Below are 19,056 nucleotides of genomic sequence, written 5' to 3'. Positions count from 1 at the left end.
ATTCTGTGTCCTTTAAGTGTGTTCTTGTTAATATTTCTAAAGCTCCACAGAATTATAATTTTGAAATTAAAAAAGAGGACAACTGTTTAGAAAATCAGCAAAATAGAAAAAGGGATTTGAGTCTCTTCCAATGGCATTAACTTAGCAGTTTATGCACTCAGCATCTCTGTCTAATTTCTAAAGTCTTGCTAAATGGATATTAATGTTGAATAGGAACCATATTACATATTAAAAAATCACCCCTTATTTACTGTATTGAGTTATAGACAATCATGGCTCTAATTGAGGAGAAATATTCAAAGTCACTTCTGAGGCTTATAGCAGGAATCCACATTCCATAAATAACACTGTATATTTGACAAGTACGGAAATTAAAATTATGCTCATACATGAGAAGTACCCAGTAAATATTACTATCAGGGTAACTCGCTATGTACTCCATACATGTGATAGTAATGCATCATAGGATTTAAAACAGTCCTAGAGCTATAGACTCTACTGCTGACTTCTATTATAAGTGAAGTAAAAAAATAATATAGAAAGAAGTTTTGGCTCTATGAGAATTTGTGGTCTTACTGGCATTTTCATTGTCTCTTAAAGAGTATAAACTGCTAGGATTATAAAAATGGTTTCAAAATTGTTTGAAAGATTACAATAAGGAATCTGAAGCAATTAATGAACAATGTAGGCTTTAGTGAAGCAGATTTTAGGAAAAGGGAACTGTCAAATGGAAATTCACATTGGGTCTTAATAATAAAAAATAATTATAATATAAAACATAATGTGCTTAGGAGCTGTAACACATATTAGTATATTTATCTGTTCTGTTATTTTGAAAACTGACTGCATTGTATTTATTTTTAAATATTTATTTATTTTAGAGAAACAGAAGTACAAGAGGGGGGAAGGGCAGAGGGAGAGAGAGAACCTCAAGCAGAGTCCCTGCTGATTATGGAGGTGGACGCAGGGCTCTGTCAATCCCAGGACCCTGAGACCATGACCTGAGCTGAAACCTTAAGTTTGACACTCAACCTACCGAGTGGCCCAGGCACCCCTGACTGCATTTCACTGCTCTTGTTCTAGACACAGGCCACGAGAAATATGTGGTAACATTTTAAAATAACATTGCCTTCCAATGCCCGGAAACTCCTGGACTCCAATGGAGAGCAAAGTGAGTGTCCGATGCCTAATAAAGAGGAAGAAGAAATCCTCTTCTACTAGTGGGGGTCATCCTACTTGCTTTTGATGCCTCTGAGGGAAAGGTGAGAAATTTAGCTGAATACAAAGGAATACAAGTGAAAGTAAGTGTATGTTTTTGTAGGTTCAAGAATTCCTGATTAACACTATATGCCCATATGACATTTTGACAATGTAAGAGAGCATCTAGAAGCCTAGGCCTCAGACACGGTTGTGATATGGAAATGGTTCGAGGAGGGCAGAGGCCTGGTTCGCTGAACCTTACACAGATTCAGCAGCCGCTCATAAATACTGTGGCTGTCTGAATGTTGGGTCCCTCCAAATACTAATCATCTAACTCCCTGTTGTACAGTTTTCAGTCTCCCAGTCTGTCTCATATATGATCCCCTTTGTCTCAGCAGAAGTGTATATTCCCAAAGCCTTGCTCCTTAAAGGATCAGCCAGAGAACAACAGGCTCGGCATCTCCTGGGAGCTTGTTAGGAATATGGAATGTTGGACACACCTCAGACCTATTGAACAGAACCTGCACTTTAATCCTCTTATGATTCATATGCACATGAAGTTTCAAAGGCTCCTTTCCAGAGGACAGAGACCAAGTTGGTTATTTCCTTTTTAATATCCCTATTAGAGAGATAAGACTAGACCAAGTGAAGAGGTAGCTCTCAGTGTGTTATTTTTAAGTTAATTTCAATTCTATAAAGTTACTTATTAAGAAAGTACTGTGAAATATTTCTTAAAATTCTCCTGAGAGATATATTTTTAGTAATGCCCAGCAGACAGAGAAAGAGACACAGAGAGAGGAGTGGTCTATGATTGAGGAAGAAAATAACCAACTTTTCTCTTCTGAAGTGTGAGATAAAAATATCTTTCATTTGAAAAATGGAAGCAATTTGTGATAGCTTTTTCTGAAATGAGGTAGCACAGTGCAAAAGTTATGGAGCTAGGCAAGTCTTGGGCTTGGCCTGCAATCCTCCTTGGTTAAGCTTGCTCTGTGTAGCTGGCTGACTTATTTAAATCCTGGCAGTTTCCGTTTCATCCTCTAAAAAATGAGGATAAAAAGAATCCCTGTTTTATAAGGTTTTAGTAAGGGCTACATTAGACATTTGTGTGGACCAGTTAGCAATACCCTGCACATAGTAAAGGTTCAATAAATGTCACTTTATTTTGTTATCTTAAATTTCTTAAAAACTTCTAAGAAAAAGGTTCAAAAAGCAGACCGCACATGAACCTGTAAATTTCCTCCCTTACTGAATGTTGTAAACCTGGTCCCCTGTACAGAGCTGTCACTGACTGACCTCTTCAGTTTCTTCAAGCATTCTTATCTTTTTCTCATTTACTAGTTCCTAACCCCAGGAGTGCTTGTGGTGATCTGTTGCTGACGGATCGGAGCTTCACAGACATTCTTCATTTCTCTAGTGCCAGCCATTGAGATCAGTGAACAACCAATACCACATGTCTAAGCGAAAACTGGTCCAGTGCAATGAGTCTTAGCAGGTGAGGTAATGCGTAGACCTAACCAACTTGTAATAGCTCCTGACATTTAGGTCCAAGAAGAGTAGGGGCAAAAGCCTCATGTTGAATTTCTAACCAGAGTCATGCAGCCTTGAAGCAAATATTTTTCTTACTGTGGTATCAGCCTTAATTATGCATTTACTACTGCTCCTTCTGAATACATGAATATATTTCAGGTTTGTTCTGAGAAAGAAATATGTTTGCTAAAGAGCTATTTAAAAAAAATTCTCAGTAGTAGATATATTTAAGAGTTCTTAATGAGCTCTTTTAATGAGCTGTTTTCAAATGCATTTTGCCCAAGTCGATTCAGATTTTTTTGGAGTGCCAGAATTACTTCCGACTTTATTTATGGTTAAAAAACCTTATTTTCAGGATAGTGTAATGTACTTTCACCTTTCGACAACTGATTGTTCTTTTAACTAGAAGATTTATGAAAGGATATAATCAATTCAGAAAGAATAAAATCAGTTACATTACCTGCACCTTGAATGGTTCAAATGTATTAATGGGATGTGTTAGACCATATACAACTTTCTCATTTTCTGCCACGAATGTCCCTGGAAGATAAACATTAAGGATATGATCTTTGATTTTCTATAAGTTAAGGAGCTAAGTTACTATTTTTAAATTCATATACATTTTACTTACCAAAAATTCTATCCCATATAATAAGAACGCCGGCGTAGTTTTTGTCTATGCAATAACGGTTTCTGCCTATAAAATAAATATTTAAAAAAGGGTTTTTATGAAAAATGAAGTTATGCTTTTGAAACATTTTATTGTATTTTAGGACCCATTCACAAAATTAAGACATCAAACAAAATGATTTTCCTAGGAATCTCTTTTCACTGACAATATTAATTATTTGCTAATAAGCTGGTTTTATTGTATTTATTTTTTATTAATTTTACTAAAAAGAGCAAAGAATACCTTAAAACTACATATATTTACAATTATCCCATATTTTAATTAATTTATTTTTTATTCATTATTTTTATTAACATATAATGTATTAGCCCCAGGGGTACAGGTCTGTGAATTGTCAGGTTTACACACTTCACAGCACTCAGCATATCACACACCCTCCCCAATGTCCATAACCCAACCTATCCCATATTTTTAAAAAATGTTTTTTTCTCATAATTTTCTAGTTTTTTAGACATTTAGGATAAATTCTAAGTAATTTTACTTTAAGACTATCAAAGAATAGTAATTAAAGATTAAATGGCCCACAAAACAAAGGCAATAGGAAATAGGATAAATAATATGTGTTTAATTTGCATTTTTTAAGTGAGTTATTATCTCTACCCCTTTTCTCTGCATGTTTTACAGGAAGAAAATTTTCTACTTGAAGTGAGGCAATTTAAAAAAAAATCATAAAAAACATAAGTGAAAATTAAATTACCCTTGATTATTTTTATTAAGACAAAACATACATAGTTTTCCTGCTCCAAAGTATTCAAATTTAAATGGAAATAGCTGGGCATAGTTTCTTTAATAATAAAAAAGTTGCTTAAGTAGTACTATATTCACATGCAAATCAAAGGAAAAAAAATATTAATCCATCAAGTGACTGCCCCCAACAAACTCAACTGTCTTTATGTATCATTTCTTCACATGCTTTCTATACAAGCAAATATATGTTTGAAAGTGAAGACACAAGAGACAACCTCCCCCAACCACCCCAAGCAGTGTGGGGGTGGCTACACAGACATAAACCCATTGCCATATGTGGGCTAAGCAGTGGTTCTGCTTAGTGGTTGGGAATGGAGAACATTTTGCCTCTCGGGGGACATACAGCAATGTCTGAAGACAGCTGAGAGTCATAACTAGAGTCAGATATTATTTGCATCTAGTATGTAGAAACCAACATCCTATAACAGCTAGTCCCACCCCTAACCTCTCACCTCCAAATGAAGAACTGTTGGGTCTAAAACTTTAATAATGCTGAGGCTGAGAAACCCAGATACGAAACAACATGAGTGGGAAGGCGCCCTGAAGTCAAACAGAGGACACTAGCAACTATTTCTTCTTCAATGTGAACTTACTCTTCTCCATTCCTTATGTTTCCTAATTTTACATAAAGGAACAGTCTCTAACCCTTGGCCTCTCCAGCCCCTCACTAACAGTCTCCTTGGAGCTGGGGAATGCCTATGGAGTTTGGATTATTTTTTTTTCTTTTTTAGAGAGGGAGAGAGAGAATATGGGCAGGGGTAGGGATGGGGAGAGGAAAAAAGAGAATATTAAGCAGGCTCTTTGCCCAGTGAGGAGCCCATCATGGGGTTGATCTCATAACCTGAGATCATGACCTGAGCCAAAATCAAGAGTCAGATGCTTAACCAACTGAGCCACTCAGGTGCTCCAGGAAATGCCTAAGGAATTTGGAAGAGGAAACCGAGCATATGCAGCCTGACTCCACCCTCTCCAGTCCTTGGTGGGGAAGGGTGAGGCTTATGCTTCCATCTGCTTCCTGCCAGGAGGAAAGGGACCTGTCCCTAGGGAAGCAGGACTGCAGTGTATGAGTGCTGCCTATGGTGCCTGGAAATTTATAAAAGAACTACAACAATATTTACTATTTTATTACGTCTTCCTTCTCTCAACATTGTGAGATTTATTCTGGCCATCCCAAGCTGCAACAGCTTGGACATTTTTATTGCTACATAATTCCCCATTACATGCATCATCTACAATTTCTCTGTTCTACTGTGATAAACATTTTAATTTTATCTCTATTTTTTCTATTACAAATAATGCTGTTATGTACATTCTTCTACAGGTCTTTTGGTGCACACATGCAAACATTTCTATTAAGTCTTATCCCGTCTTTAAAACTTAGGCACTAGCCCACGGGATTTTTTTTTTTTTTGTCAGGCTAATGCACTTTACAGAATTTCAGCAAGAAACTGAGTTGCTGTTTATTAGGCTTTCCTGAAGTCCCAACAATTTTCAAGACCAGAGGCTTTCTGGCTATGTATAGGAATGAAACTCAGCACTGGGTCAGGAAGTGACCTTCAACTGACACCTTCAATGTAGAAAGTGTGCGTCTCCTCAGGTGGTTAACTCATTTTCCATTACAACTGAGATCTAGAGAAAAAGGAAAATTCAAGGAAGGTGGGTCTTTTTTGTTGTTGTTTTTTGTTTTGTTTTGTTTTTGTCATCATTTGTTTGTTTGTTTGTTTTCCCTCCAATCTTTGCTTTGGAAATGAGACTTGTCCAGGTGAAGGGATACCTATTTATATAGTGCATGGTGACTACGCTGAATAATTGTGATGAAAAGGTACAAAATAATACTGTTTTTAAGGAAATGAAGAAGAAAAAAAGATTGAATTTCTTTACCATGATGAACCCTATGATGGCTAGGAGTATTAATAATCAGTTCCAAAGGACCAAGGTTATCGATGACCTGTTTAAAACAAAAGAAATATTTATATTTATACACACAGGTATCAATAAATGTCTACATATATTCATGTTAAAAGCCCATGTGGTATAAGAGATATTTCAAGTTTCAAGGTTGGTCTCAGAGTCAGAAGAAGTTTCTCTACTTCCTGGTATACACATAAAAATTACAATAAGCTGTGGGGTGCCTCAGTGGCTCAGGGGATTAGGTGTCGAACTCTTGATTTCTGCTCAGGTCATGATCTCAGGATCGTGAGATGGAGCCCAGCGTTGGGCTCACACTGGGCGTACAGCCTGCTCAAGATTCTCTCTTTCCCTCTCCCTCTTTCCTCTCTTTCCCCTACCTCCCATGCTCTCTCTCTCTCTCTCTCAAATAAAGAAATAAATAAGTTTCTAACTGTATACTAAGAGGCAGTATAGTGGTAGACAGGTTAAGAGAGAGTTAGGCTGCCTAAATTCAGTTCTAAGAGCCTCCATTTATTACTATGTGATCTTGGGAAAACAACTGAAGCTTTTTCTCTTTTTAAAGGTTTTATTTATTCATTTGAGAGTGTGAGAGATAGAGTGAGCACAGCAGGGGGAAAGGCACAGGGAGAGGAAAAAGCAGGCTCCCCGCTGAACTGGGAGCCCAACCACGACATGGGGCTGGATCGCAGGACCCTGAGATCATGACCTGAGCTGAAGGCAGACACCTAACCATCTGAGCCACCCAGGTGCCTCAATTTAAGGTTTTCATAACCCAGTTTCCTCATGTTTAAAAGGGAAATATTAAAAAATATCTACACAATAACATTCTGAGTATTATAAGCAGCACGGTATTCATATACCACCACTGTTAGGGCTCACTTCTCTAAGGTCCCCTGTCATTTCATGTTCTTCACCTTTCAGCTGTGTCTTTGTTGGTTTATGATAACTAGCACATAACTAGGGAAAGGGAAAACAATAGTATTACATTTGCTTTCTGGTTAGTTGAGAGTTGGTTTCACCCAATACTCAGCATGTAGCAACAGCTTTTAACAACTGAATTAGGGTGATGCTGCTTATTCGAGTATAATCCCAAGTGATCTTTTACCTGTAGATGCACCATCTTCGTGCCACGTTAGAGGCATGATTAAAAGTCAAATATATGAAGGGGCCTGTTCTTTGTGTGTTTATCTTTGCAGTTAAGGACCCTTCATAATGTGGTCTATAACTCTTTAAAGTTCTCTCTCAACATTTCTCAGTAAGGATCCCCATGCCAGAGTCTGCAAATTGTAAGGAGTGTAGGAACCAGGTTGGTGTCATAAAAAAGAATAGCAGACCACATATAAGACATTTGGTGTACTATATAATCAACATTAAGCAATACGGGAACCCTTTTAATTTTGATTACACTATTATTCCATCAATCATGGGAAATAATAGAATATTTAATTATATCTAAATGGATTTATTAGAGCCTACTAGTGAAAAAATCAAAACACTGTTGTATTTTAAGAAATTACTCACCCTTGGAGTTAATTTCCACTTAGAGGACATACGAGGAATACAAGAATGAGTTAAATGACACTCAAGGGGAAAAAACATCCCCTAATAATCATGACGTCAACATGAATTGGCAACAGGTCAGTGGTACGGGATAGAAGCAGAAATGGGACTGCTCAAGATAAAAAGATACTTAAGTTACATAACAACTAAATGGAGTGTGGTGATCTTGTTTTGAATGCTGGTTTGAACAAACCAAACAAAAAAAGACATTTTATAGGCAAGAAGAGTTAAGACAATGATTATATATGGGTTATTACACAATAAAAAATATTGTTTTTATTGCAAACTATGTTGGAATTGTCATCGTGTAGGAAGATGTAATATTTTTTCGAGCTGTATAACTGAAGTATACATGACATGAGATCTATGTTTTGCTAAAAGATACTTGGCAATGAATAAAGAAAAAGCAAAAAAAAGATAACCAGTGAAAATGAATCAAAATCATAATGATTTTTTAATTGAAATGATGGATATATATAAATGTATTCTATTATTTTCTCCACTTTTCTGAATGTTTGAAAAATTTCAGGATAAAATTTCACATAAAAGCAATTACTACTCTAGTAATACACAGTAATGCTGTTAGGCTTAATAGATCTTTAAGTCCCAAACAAATTTCTAGATTGCAACTCCTTATACAGTGGGATTTAATCATGTTTTGGCAATGTCTGACAGACATTAAAACACTCAGTTAAAAATTGCTCTGCAAATGTGAACAGCTGCAGTAGTCACACTGTCCCCAGCTTGTGGGGTCCCATACCCTCATGAGGTAGAAGCTGCAGCAACATTGCCACCTGGCAGTCCTGTAGCTCTCCAGAGGGCAGGTGCCACCACCATCTCCTTACTGAACCCATTGTTTACGCACTTGAAAGAAGCAGTCTTTGCCTTCCATACTGCTGCCAAGCTTCTAAGGGATTTTTAGTTTCCATTATGGAGCAGACAAATGTTTGCGTGCAAAGGATGTGTAATATTTTGTGTCCTGTATTGATTTAGCCTCTGTCCCCTTCTCCCTCCGTCCCTCCTTTCTTCTTTGCCTTCTTCCCCCATTCCCCCTCCCATTCTGTCTTCTATCTTGGAGTTTTATCACCATTTTAAAATTATTTCCACGAGAAATACCCTATGGGCTCCAAACAACAGACTTTTTGGTAACTCGCAGAACAGAATTTATTTATACCCAAAGAACTATCTGTATTTTTTTTTTTTTAATTCTAGGAGTTCAAAATACTATGAATATATAGCACTTACATCAGACTACATTCCTATCAAATAAGCCACAAATGTATTATCCCACAAATGGGAGTATTAATGACCAGGGATTGGGAGGGGAGTAAGTAGAAATAGCCCTGTATTTTACTGGACTCCATTGCTTTGGACTGGGTGGAAAAATATTTGTTAAGAAGAAGAATGGTGATGGATAGAGAACAAGAAAGTGGGGTTTCTCAGCAGTCAGAACATTGAAATCTGATGCTCTGTTCGGGCTTTGTATCTCTGGCAGAGAACCAGATGGAAAAGGAGAAAACCATTTCATCCTTTTTTGTCCCTTCAGTGCCTAACATATGTTGCAAAAACAGACAACAAAAGGGGGTGGAGGAGACTACACTGACCAGCTTCTGCTACCCACATGCATTTCTGATCCTTGGTCCTGGCATATGTGCAGCCAGATTTAAAGCCACACAAATGGTGAGTGCATTCATATGATTGGAGCCCTGGCGGAGTGCCATATATATATATATATATATATATATATATATATATATTTAATGTCAAGCCATTTTCCTCCAAGAAAATCTTTTGCTCCTACAGGCTGAACCATGGTGATATCAGTATTGAAAGCCCCCTCCCCCCCTTTTAAAGTTAAAAGCCAAGTACAACACAGGCAACCACAGTCAAATTTCCTGGTATTGCCTATGAGTACCTTGGAGCTGAGGAAGACCACCTCGGTGGGGAATGATTCATCATTCAGACAGCCCAGTTAGAACCTCTCTTGTAGAAAACTCTTCTGACTCAAAATCATGGAGAAGTCATCAATAAGTAATACGGGTTGAGCATAATGACTTAATTATCGCCCACTTTTGCAAATTCAGTCATTTAGCAATTCAACCACATCTAGCTTTGAATCACTTCCTGAAAATATGTTTCTGTGGAAGTAATTGCAGCTATTGTCATTTTTAGAAAGTTATTTTTCTGTCTTATTTCTTAACATTTAGATAAGCTAATTTAAATGGTGGAATTTTATAACAGAGGACTTAAAAACCACACAGTCCCATACTTTGTTATTTTTTAAAAAGCATAAAAACTGAAGCTCAGAGAAGTTAAATTACTAGTCCAAGTTCAAACAGCTTGGAAGAAGCCCTAAAATCTTCTTGATTTCAACTCAGGATTCTTTTTATTTTTCTATTATACTGTTTCTAAGAGATACAGAAACATTTCCATCAAATAAAAGTAATTTAAACTTTTAGAAGTTTCATGGACAATAACTAAGTACTTTTTTTACTACATCCTAGTCAAAAAAAATCCAAGTATTTATAAGGAACCTAGATGTTTCAGATTCTAAACTGCCCTCTCATGGGATTTTAGGCACTTCTGGTCTTTCATAGGTCCACAAAGCACTGTCTAAGTCTTGTACGCTGTCGTCTTCTGTCAGAGTTCTATAACCTGAGAACCACGGATGCCTAGAAAGGCCATGAATGGGCTTCAGAAAGTCAAGAACACCCTTAAGTGTTATACCAACTTTCTTGAGTATGTACCGATGGGTATTTTTCTGGGAGGAAACTACTGTTTTTATCATATACTCAAAGGAGTAAATGAGTCCTCAGAGGTTAAAAACCAATGTTCCAAGCAAAGGTCTTTAGACTGTTTCCTTTGACCCTCCTATTTATAAGAGGAGTGTTTTCAGTTTCCATACTATTAAAACTTGGATGCTAATTTCTCAGCCAAACTTTGGAAACAGTAATATGTCTTCTGCCTATTTCTTGAAAGCATTGTTTTCCAAAAGGATCATTTCTTGTATATCAGATGACAAATAAATAAATAAATAAAAACAATTTTATAATAATAAGCTTCAATCATTGTATTGATTAAATTTTATCCAGCAGAAATGCTCTGGATCTTATGCTGTACTGGTCACAAACTCACTTCTCTCCCTACAGTTTATGGCAGAGGTTGGAAAAGGAGTTAAATATAAAAGCAAGAGAACAGGGCCCATAGACACTGCCATCTTCTCATCATGTCATGGTCCTCATCAAAAATAAAGTGAACTGGAAGGAAAGGGTCCTCATAATGAACTGAATAAACTAAATAAACCACGTCAAATTCAAAGCTGTTCAAATTCTCCCTCAAGACCAATTTCCAATGTTCTCTTTCTTCTGCCTCAGAGACCTTAACCTCCCATCTCGACCTGTTGGAATTCTGCTATTCCTTCAAGTCCGACATACATTTTGAAACACTCTCCTTGATTTTTCGAATGATAATTTTGTTTGCCTTTTTCTGAATACATATTGAGACATCAGTAATTTTTACGTCCTGCTATTCCAATTTCCAGTTATTTGTATTCACTTCCTCTACAATATTGAAAGTTCAGCGAGGACAGAAACGGGACCCTGCTCCTCTTCAAGGTTCTCACAGCACATGCAACATGGCCTTGCACAGAATGACTGCCCGACAAGATTGTACTGAGCAGATAAATCCACTTCACAGCCCTCCCAACCCTTTTGCCTTTATAGTAGTGTTTCTTAAATAGGGATGACTGTGCTTCCAGGGGACTTTTGATAATGTCTGGAGATACTTTTGACAGTCACCCTGGAGGAAGTGCTCCTGTAATTTAGTGAGTAGTGGGTTTCAATGCTGCAAAACATCCTACAATGCACAGAACAGTACCCCAACGGTGAGAATGCCCTCTTCTTCAATGGGTATACATGACTTGCTGTACTTCAATCTTTTTCCAGTTCTGGAGGGAAGCATTGTGTAATTCCTGTCTTCTAGTTTGGAAATTGGAGGGAGGGGTACATTAAGGAATGAGCCTAGTGGTCATTCCCAAGACTAGAGACAAAACATGAGTCTAGAGTACCCTTGGCCTTTAAAGCCCAGAGAGCAAATCCAAACATGACCTATGATTTAGTGAATTGGAAAATTAAGATAAATAGATAAAATGAAGGGGCCAACCACCAGTAACAACAAACAGATAGAACAACAGATAGACAGACAGACAGATAGAAAACAGAAAAATAGAAAACCAGAGTGCAGATAATGGGATAGTTGAATTCTGCTGATAATTGGCAGGTAAGTTTTTTGAACTATTTTTATGTTCTCTCAGTACAGGATTATGAAGGCTTCAGTTTCAGTTAAAAGGAGCCAGAGATATAAAATCTCCATATCAGTTTCCATATCACCAAATGATTCTGAAATGGCTTTTGAGAGTTCTTATGACCCTTCTTCCCCCTTACCCTGCTGTCACATTTTGAGTGAGCTGAATGACTTAGAGACCTAAAGGTTAGTGAAACTTCCATTGTTTTCTAGGTTATCAGGCAGGAATAATTTTGCCCTAGAAATTGATAAAGTAAGTACATGTGGTAAATCAAATAATTAAATGTCTACTATGAATTGGTTGTAATTAATTCCTTCCACACTGTAGCTCTCAGGTGTTTTCTGATTACCCTTTATAATCTGAAAAACATATCTCTGTAGGTCTTTCCAATTAAAATGGAAAAATTACTTTGAATTGAACTCTATAAAGCATCAAAATAAATGTTCTAAATAAATGTTCTAAATTAATGAAATTATTTCTTATAAAATTAACATATTCTATTCTATACATTTCTTAGTTATTTTCATTGATTCTTCTGATTGGAAAATATTGATTGTTTAGGTTTTTGTAGTTCACATAAGAGTGCAGAAATGATTAACTAAGGCACAAGTTGGAAGGCCCCACTTACTTTTAACAAAAATTCAGTTAACTCAAAACAAAATAATCTTGTTTTTATGAACTGCTCAGAAAATTGCCTCTTCTCACTCACTCTGACAATTGATGTTGAAGAGACTTTCTATATCCATTTTTGAAAGAAACATCTCAATTCTATTCTTCTGTCAAATTTTAGCATACTACTAGGAATGTCACATTATATTTCCACCCTTCGGTTTTCCTACCTGCAAATGGGTACTAAAAATACTGGAATATATTATTGAAAACCTATAGGAGTATTTTTAACCTCTTACTTCTCAGAAAGAAAGTGTGAGCCCATAGTTAATTATAAATTTCTTTCCAAGTAAGACATGCTTACAAATATTCATGCTTCCTGTCTGAGAGGGAAAAAATCATAATAGGGAAAATATGTCCTAAGAAGCATGTGTTTTACAGAACACTTATTAACAATGAATGTGCCTACAATATGAGAGACGCTGAGGAGTGACTGGGCTGGGGGTGAAGAGAAATGAAATCTCCATAGCAGGAAAATGCCTGCATTCAGATGAGCATAGGTTATAGGGATGACATTAACTCTAACAAGTCAAAACTTCTTTATAGCATTATTCATGACTGATGTTCCAGGACCCTGATACCACTGTGGGCCTCCATGTTTCACTGCAGTCAGTATTTAAGGGAAATACTAAGCCTGTTCCTAATACATTTATTATCTGATAGACAAATCATTGTCACATTATATTTAACTAAGAATGATATGCTTGACATACGGTCTGAAAACGGCAGACTTTTCAAGTAGATTAGTCACAAGATTCAGTACAAACCCAAATTAAAATTAAATGGACTAATAATTATACCATGACCAGTTGTTTATTTCATGGTAATTTACCTTCCTTCCTTCCCTCTTTTCTTTCTTTTACTTTCCTTCTTTTAACTATCAACTAAGCATGTCTGCATGTACATTTATGAATAAAAAATCTGGAAAATCTTTTATTTGGGAAGAGCTTTACAATAACTATAGGCTTATGCATGTTAAGCAGTTATAAATATTTCCATGACCTTTCAATATATAGTCTAGTATTATAGTTGTATTTACAGACAGAAAATCTGAAGGACAAATATAGAAATGTATACATATAAATTTATCCTTATTAAATATATTTACCTATATACTAAATATATATTTGAATCCCAATTAACAGCTATTTTAAGTACCAAATTACCAATAAGCATTTTTTGTTGTTTTTCTAGTTTATTTTATTTTATATACTTTACACCTCCACTTTTTAGAGGGTAAAAGTAAATTAGCCCATTGTGCTGACATTTTTCTCTTTCTTTCCTTTCCATTTCATTATTTTCTTCTTTTCTTTTTTTTAATTTATTTTTTTTCAGAGTAACAAAGCATTTTCTATCAGCATTGGAAGTAGTGTTCCTGATAACTAAAATGTATATTTATAAATTTTTATAGAAGTTTCTTAGGAAAAGATAGTTGCATAATAAGCCAACCAAGTAGTTTCTTGTCAGCCAGTCCATTCATTCTGCAAAGATTTATTGAATTTTCCTGGATTTACTAGGTTTTAGAAGTAAAAGGAAATGAAGTGATATACAGGCACTTCCTATAGGAAGATCATTTACATCTAGTGGACTCTTCAATGGAAGGGTAGAGCTATTTCAGAAAAAAAGGTTTTATAAAAAGTTTTCTTTTTCAAAAATTTTGTGTGCTTTTGAGAAGGATGAGAAAAGCACTCATTTTTTTCTTTTCCATTACCATTTCACAGTACAGGTATTTGAACTTAGAACCCATTTGAATTTATAAATGGCATAAGATTACCTAATAAGAAGCAAATTGAATTCTTTTCTAGGTCAAAAGCTAAGAATTACCTTTAGTAAAAATATATGATTTTATCTAGCCCCCTAGAGTGCAGCTTTTCAAAAAATCCCACCGATGGCCCCAGGAGAACACTGTAGAGAGCTCTCTTCTGTTCATGAGCTTCTTCAACAGTCACTGTGCAAGGTTCACTTATTTAAGAGGTATTTACTGAGTGCTCAGTTTATGAAAAGTCCTGTGTTAAGATCTTTTGAGAGATCATGAAATAGAACAATGGAAATTACAATTTAGTTACAGGTAATTTAACTATTTCTTAAAGTTACAATGAGTGACAATTCCATTGCTATTGGTTGGAACATATATAGGAATACGTTTTTTACTACCAAGAAATTCTATAGCAATTCCTCATTTAAAGTTTTAGGAAAAGAAGAATAGAATCCATGAATACTACAAGTTAACATATTAAAATAATTTTCTTCTTGTTCTGAATTAGTTGATTTTTAAACACTCATTGTTCTCTTTGTTAAAAACTTAATCAATCTGAACATTTATGGATAAATTTATATTGTAGAGCATCTGGTGATGAAATGTAAAAATAAAATCTTAATGACCTCCCCCACTAGTTCTGCTATGTTAATTCAAGACGACACACTCAAGTATTTAGACAGATGGTGGCGGCAGCCATATTAACCTCTGATTTCTCTACAGGGAAGCAAGAGAAAGCAGAGCTCTTAGGATGTGTGCTTGTCTGCCTAGGTTCACACTTTGAAATCCTCGACAAATGCTGATTTATTCACAGCCAAATGTTTTCCTATCTGATTAGGCAGCTTTCTACTTCAGTTAGCATGTAATATGAAGGTAGCTGAATTTCCACACTGAGGAGTGAAAAACAATATTTATAGTTTGGAAATAAAACAATCTGGAGGAATCAGGACTGTTGGAATCATGAAGAGCTTCATAGGGAGTAAATTTCTGATGAATCTATACCATAGGGTTAAAGAGTTAAAAGCTTAGTTTTAAGAAGAATGAGACTAGGCTATGTTTATACAATAAACAGCAGTTTTAAAGGACCACGTTTATAATAAATTATCTTGAAGGGTGATTCTTGTCACTTATGATTGCATTATTCCTCAAACAAGAGGACAAGAGCTAGACAAGTTAGCATTTTATTTGAATTTGTCTCGGCTTACATTTTAAATAACACTTTTGATTTTTCTTTGGAAAAATGCACGCAAGTAGCTACTGAATGTGTTCCTTCAAAAAGAGGTAGATTCCAGGTGACTTTCTTTTTTTAACAACACTAATTAAATTGACAGACGGGAAATAGGAAGCATTCATAAGCATAACAATATAAAACTTCATTCTAGTGAAACACAAGTTTTATATTACCAGCTTGGATACTCAGAGAAAAAAAGAACCACGTTATTATCATTAGTAACATTATGTTAAAAAAAAAAAAAAAGTAGATAATAAACTGAAGGGTCAAGTAGTCCTTGTTTAAATATCCAGTCCTGGCAGTCTTATAAAACATGCTCCAAATACATAACTCATTCTAAAACTAACTACACTTTGATTATTATTATAAATGTAGAATGGATTTTCAGTCAGTAGATTAGATGCTACAAGTATCTGTCTCAAGTTCATCTGCCCTATTTTCAAAACAATTGTCTTAGTTCAGGATGCTATAACTAAACACCATATACTGAACGGCTTAAAAAACATTTACTTCTCAGAGTGATGGAGGCTAGCAGGTCCTTCAAGATTGAGATTTAGTGTTTCATAACAGTAATCTTACTGTATCCTCTCTCTCATGTCTCTTCTTAAAAGGGCACAAATCCCATCATGAGGACTTCATTCTCATGACCCATTTACCTTCTAAAAGCCCCATTTTCAAATATTATTATATTCAGGATTATGGTTACAACACAGGAATCTGAAGGAACACAATTCAGTACTCTCTGATCTAAGTCTTTGGTATGAGAATTTGTTTCTCCCTATCCTCTCCAATATATACATATATTGTAAAAAGTTTAATTAATAAGATCAATTCAATTGTTAATCAAAAAGGTATTTGTTGGGGTGCCTGGGTGGCTCAGTGGGTTAAGTCTCTGCCTTCGGCTCAGCTCATGATCTCAGGGTCCTGGCATCTAGCCCCACATCAGGAATCTCTGCTCAGCAGGGAGCCTCCTTCACCCTCTTTCTGCCTACCTCTCTGCCTACTTGTGATCTCTGTCTCTCTCTGTCAAATAAATAAATAAAATCTTAAAAAAAAAAGGTAGTTGTTGATGGTCATTCAAGTTCAAGACAATGGGAAAAAGAAGATGAATAAAACACAGTCTTTGTCTTTAAGACGTTTACTGTGAGCTCCCATATTCATGGAGCTCAAGCTTCCTAATATCAAAGTTGCAGATTCCTACCCTTGGTCAGAGGAGATTTATGTATATTTTATGGTTCTTAGAAGAGGTCTATTATTATTCTATATTTTGAGTAAGCACCCAGATAACTCTGATACATGCATGTGATCCATCCAACTCTGACCTTATGTACCAATTCTAATATGTAGTCTTACGACTTTTTTCATAATAGATACCATAATAACTGGTATTATTTACCTGACTATATACAACTAACATATGTTATTTTATTAAGCCTCAGTGCACTTTTATGGGGTAGGTATGATTACCTTCATTAAAGATTAGAAAGCAAAGTCAGAGAATTTAGATAACTTTACTAAATATTCACACCCATCCTTCAGCAAGCATTTCTTAAGATTCCCTTATGTGGGAATGCTTTTAGGTTCTGCAAACACAAGAGTGTACAAAACTCCAACAGAGGATAGATTTCTCTTTGATTACACAACCTATACTCTTAGACATTATGTCTTATTACTTTCTTGTTCTTAAAATAGTCTTCTTTTCAATTCTATTAGTAGATTCCCAACTTCTCCCTTATGCTGGAAACCCTCAAATTCCATTACTTTCACAACAGACATTTTAAAATAGTGATCTATGAATTTTTAGATAGTCTTTTGATGAGCTTTGGGAAGCTCAATAAAATTATTATTATTATTTTTAAAGATTTTATTTATGTATTTGACAGACAGAGATCACAAGTAGGCAGAAAGGCAGACAGAGAGAGAGGAAGGGAAGCAGGCTCCCTGCTGAATAGAGAGCCCAAACAGGACTGGATCCCAGGACCTTGGGATCATGACCTGAGCAGAAGGCAGAGGCTTTAACCCACTGAGCCATCCAGGTGCCCCTAAAATTATTTTTTTATGCAAAGTTTTTTTCCCTTTAGGAAAGAATCAGTAGAATCTAACAGATTCTTGAAGGAGGACATAATCCTCAATATGATAGTAACAAGTGATGCCAATTCAGGCCAATTAGTCTCTTTGTCTGGCAGAGAGTAAGCACTCAAGAACTATTTTTTTTTAAAATATATGAATTGCAAAGAGATTTGCATATCTAATACATTTGGGAAGACACTACAAAATTATACATGAATAAGTTAAGGGTGAATTATCTTAAAAGGTAACTACAGAATGCAACAAAAGATCACTTCTAGAGAGAACATGTATAGGACTTGAAGACAGGCTACAAAGAGGTCAAAGAGTTCTTTGGAAACAACAATATTTGACCATGATGTTGACCTGAAGTAGCAATGGAAGTAAAGAAGAGCCTCTGACTTGAGTCATAATGAAATACATTTTAAATATGTTAACTCTGTGTACTGCCAAGTACTCTTGTGAATATATTAAATGACACATTGGAAACACTGACCTTAAATCTGTAAGAGAATTAGCGTTAGAGCTACAGACTATGTAATTACTTAGAGGCAATATGAAACTAGTGAAGTAAATTAAATTCTAAAGAAGGAAGAAGAGAGAACTGGAACCTGAAATTCAGAAAGGAATAACAGGGACTATGGGAGTAAACAGACAGAAGTGCTGTGAAATATCTCAGCTTATTTCCATGATGGAAGGCTTATTACGAACTATTGAAATAAGGACCTGATAGACAAGAAGCATGAAATTTGATTTTTGTTATAACAAGTATTTTTCAAAAACATTTGTTTTAAAATATAACTGCTTCTTCCTCAAAAATTCCTTAAAATTCTAAAAGATACATGATCATAACCATTAAAAATTTATATTAGGGAGATACAGCATAGCTGTACCCCAGATATAAGTGCAAATAAGTATAAACATACAAACTTATTTACTTATTATCAACAAGAGATATAAGTATTTAAACACTACTATGTGTATTTATTAAAGTTCATATGTATATAATATATGTACTTATATACACAAACATATGTTCTCATAAGAGACAAGCCATGTTTTACTTTTTGTTATCAAGGAACTCAGAATAATGGGAGAAACAGAGTTTAGTAACAAATACAGTATAGATGTATAAGAAGTAAACTTCAGCATTATTAACTGAATGCTTTCATAAGCAGGAACCAATATGTTACAGTATTCACATCCCCCAACAGAGCTTACTCTTAACTCCCAATGTGGAAATGGAAATAAACACAGCAGTAATGAAAAGAAAAGTGCAGTTCCTCGAGTACAGATCCTTTATGTCTTTGTTTAGGTTTATTCCCAGGTGTCTTATGGTTCTTGGTGCTATAGTAAATGGAATCGATTCTCTATTTCCCTTTCTATATTTTCAC

At 35.4% G+C, this 19,056-nt stretch overlaps 1 protein-coding gene across 3 annotated transcripts in view; it reads right to left on the bottom strand.

Annotated features, from left to right (window-relative positions):
• AGMO (alkylglycerol monooxygenase) overlaps window positions 1–19,056 on the bottom strand; it is a 349,068-nt gene that overhangs the window by 172,619 nt on the left and 157,393 nt on the right. For all 3 annotated transcript variants that reach the window (XM_059395717.1, XM_059395720.1, XM_059395719.1), the window contains exons 6-8: window positions 6,047–6,113; window positions 3,359–3,424; window positions 3,188–3,267 (exon numbers count right to left, since the gene is read on the bottom strand). In XM_059395717.1, the coding sequence (XP_059251700.1) occupies window positions 3,188–3,267; window positions 3,359–3,424; window positions 6,047–6,113 (213 nt within the window). The remainder of the gene's footprint in view (window positions 1–3,187; window positions 3,268–3,358; window positions 3,425–6,046; window positions 6,114–19,056) is intronic.

Source organism: Mustela nigripes, chromosome 4, assembly GCF_022355385.1.
Source record: "Mustela nigripes isolate SB6536 chromosome 4, MUSNIG.SB6536, whole genome shotgun sequence".
NCBI classification, from domain to species: Eukaryota; Metazoa; Chordata; class Mammalia; order Carnivora; family Mustelidae; genus Mustela; species Mustela nigripes.
The sequence above is the reverse complement of the archived record's forward strand: the minus strand, read 5'-3'. Positions and strand labels throughout refer to the sequence as shown.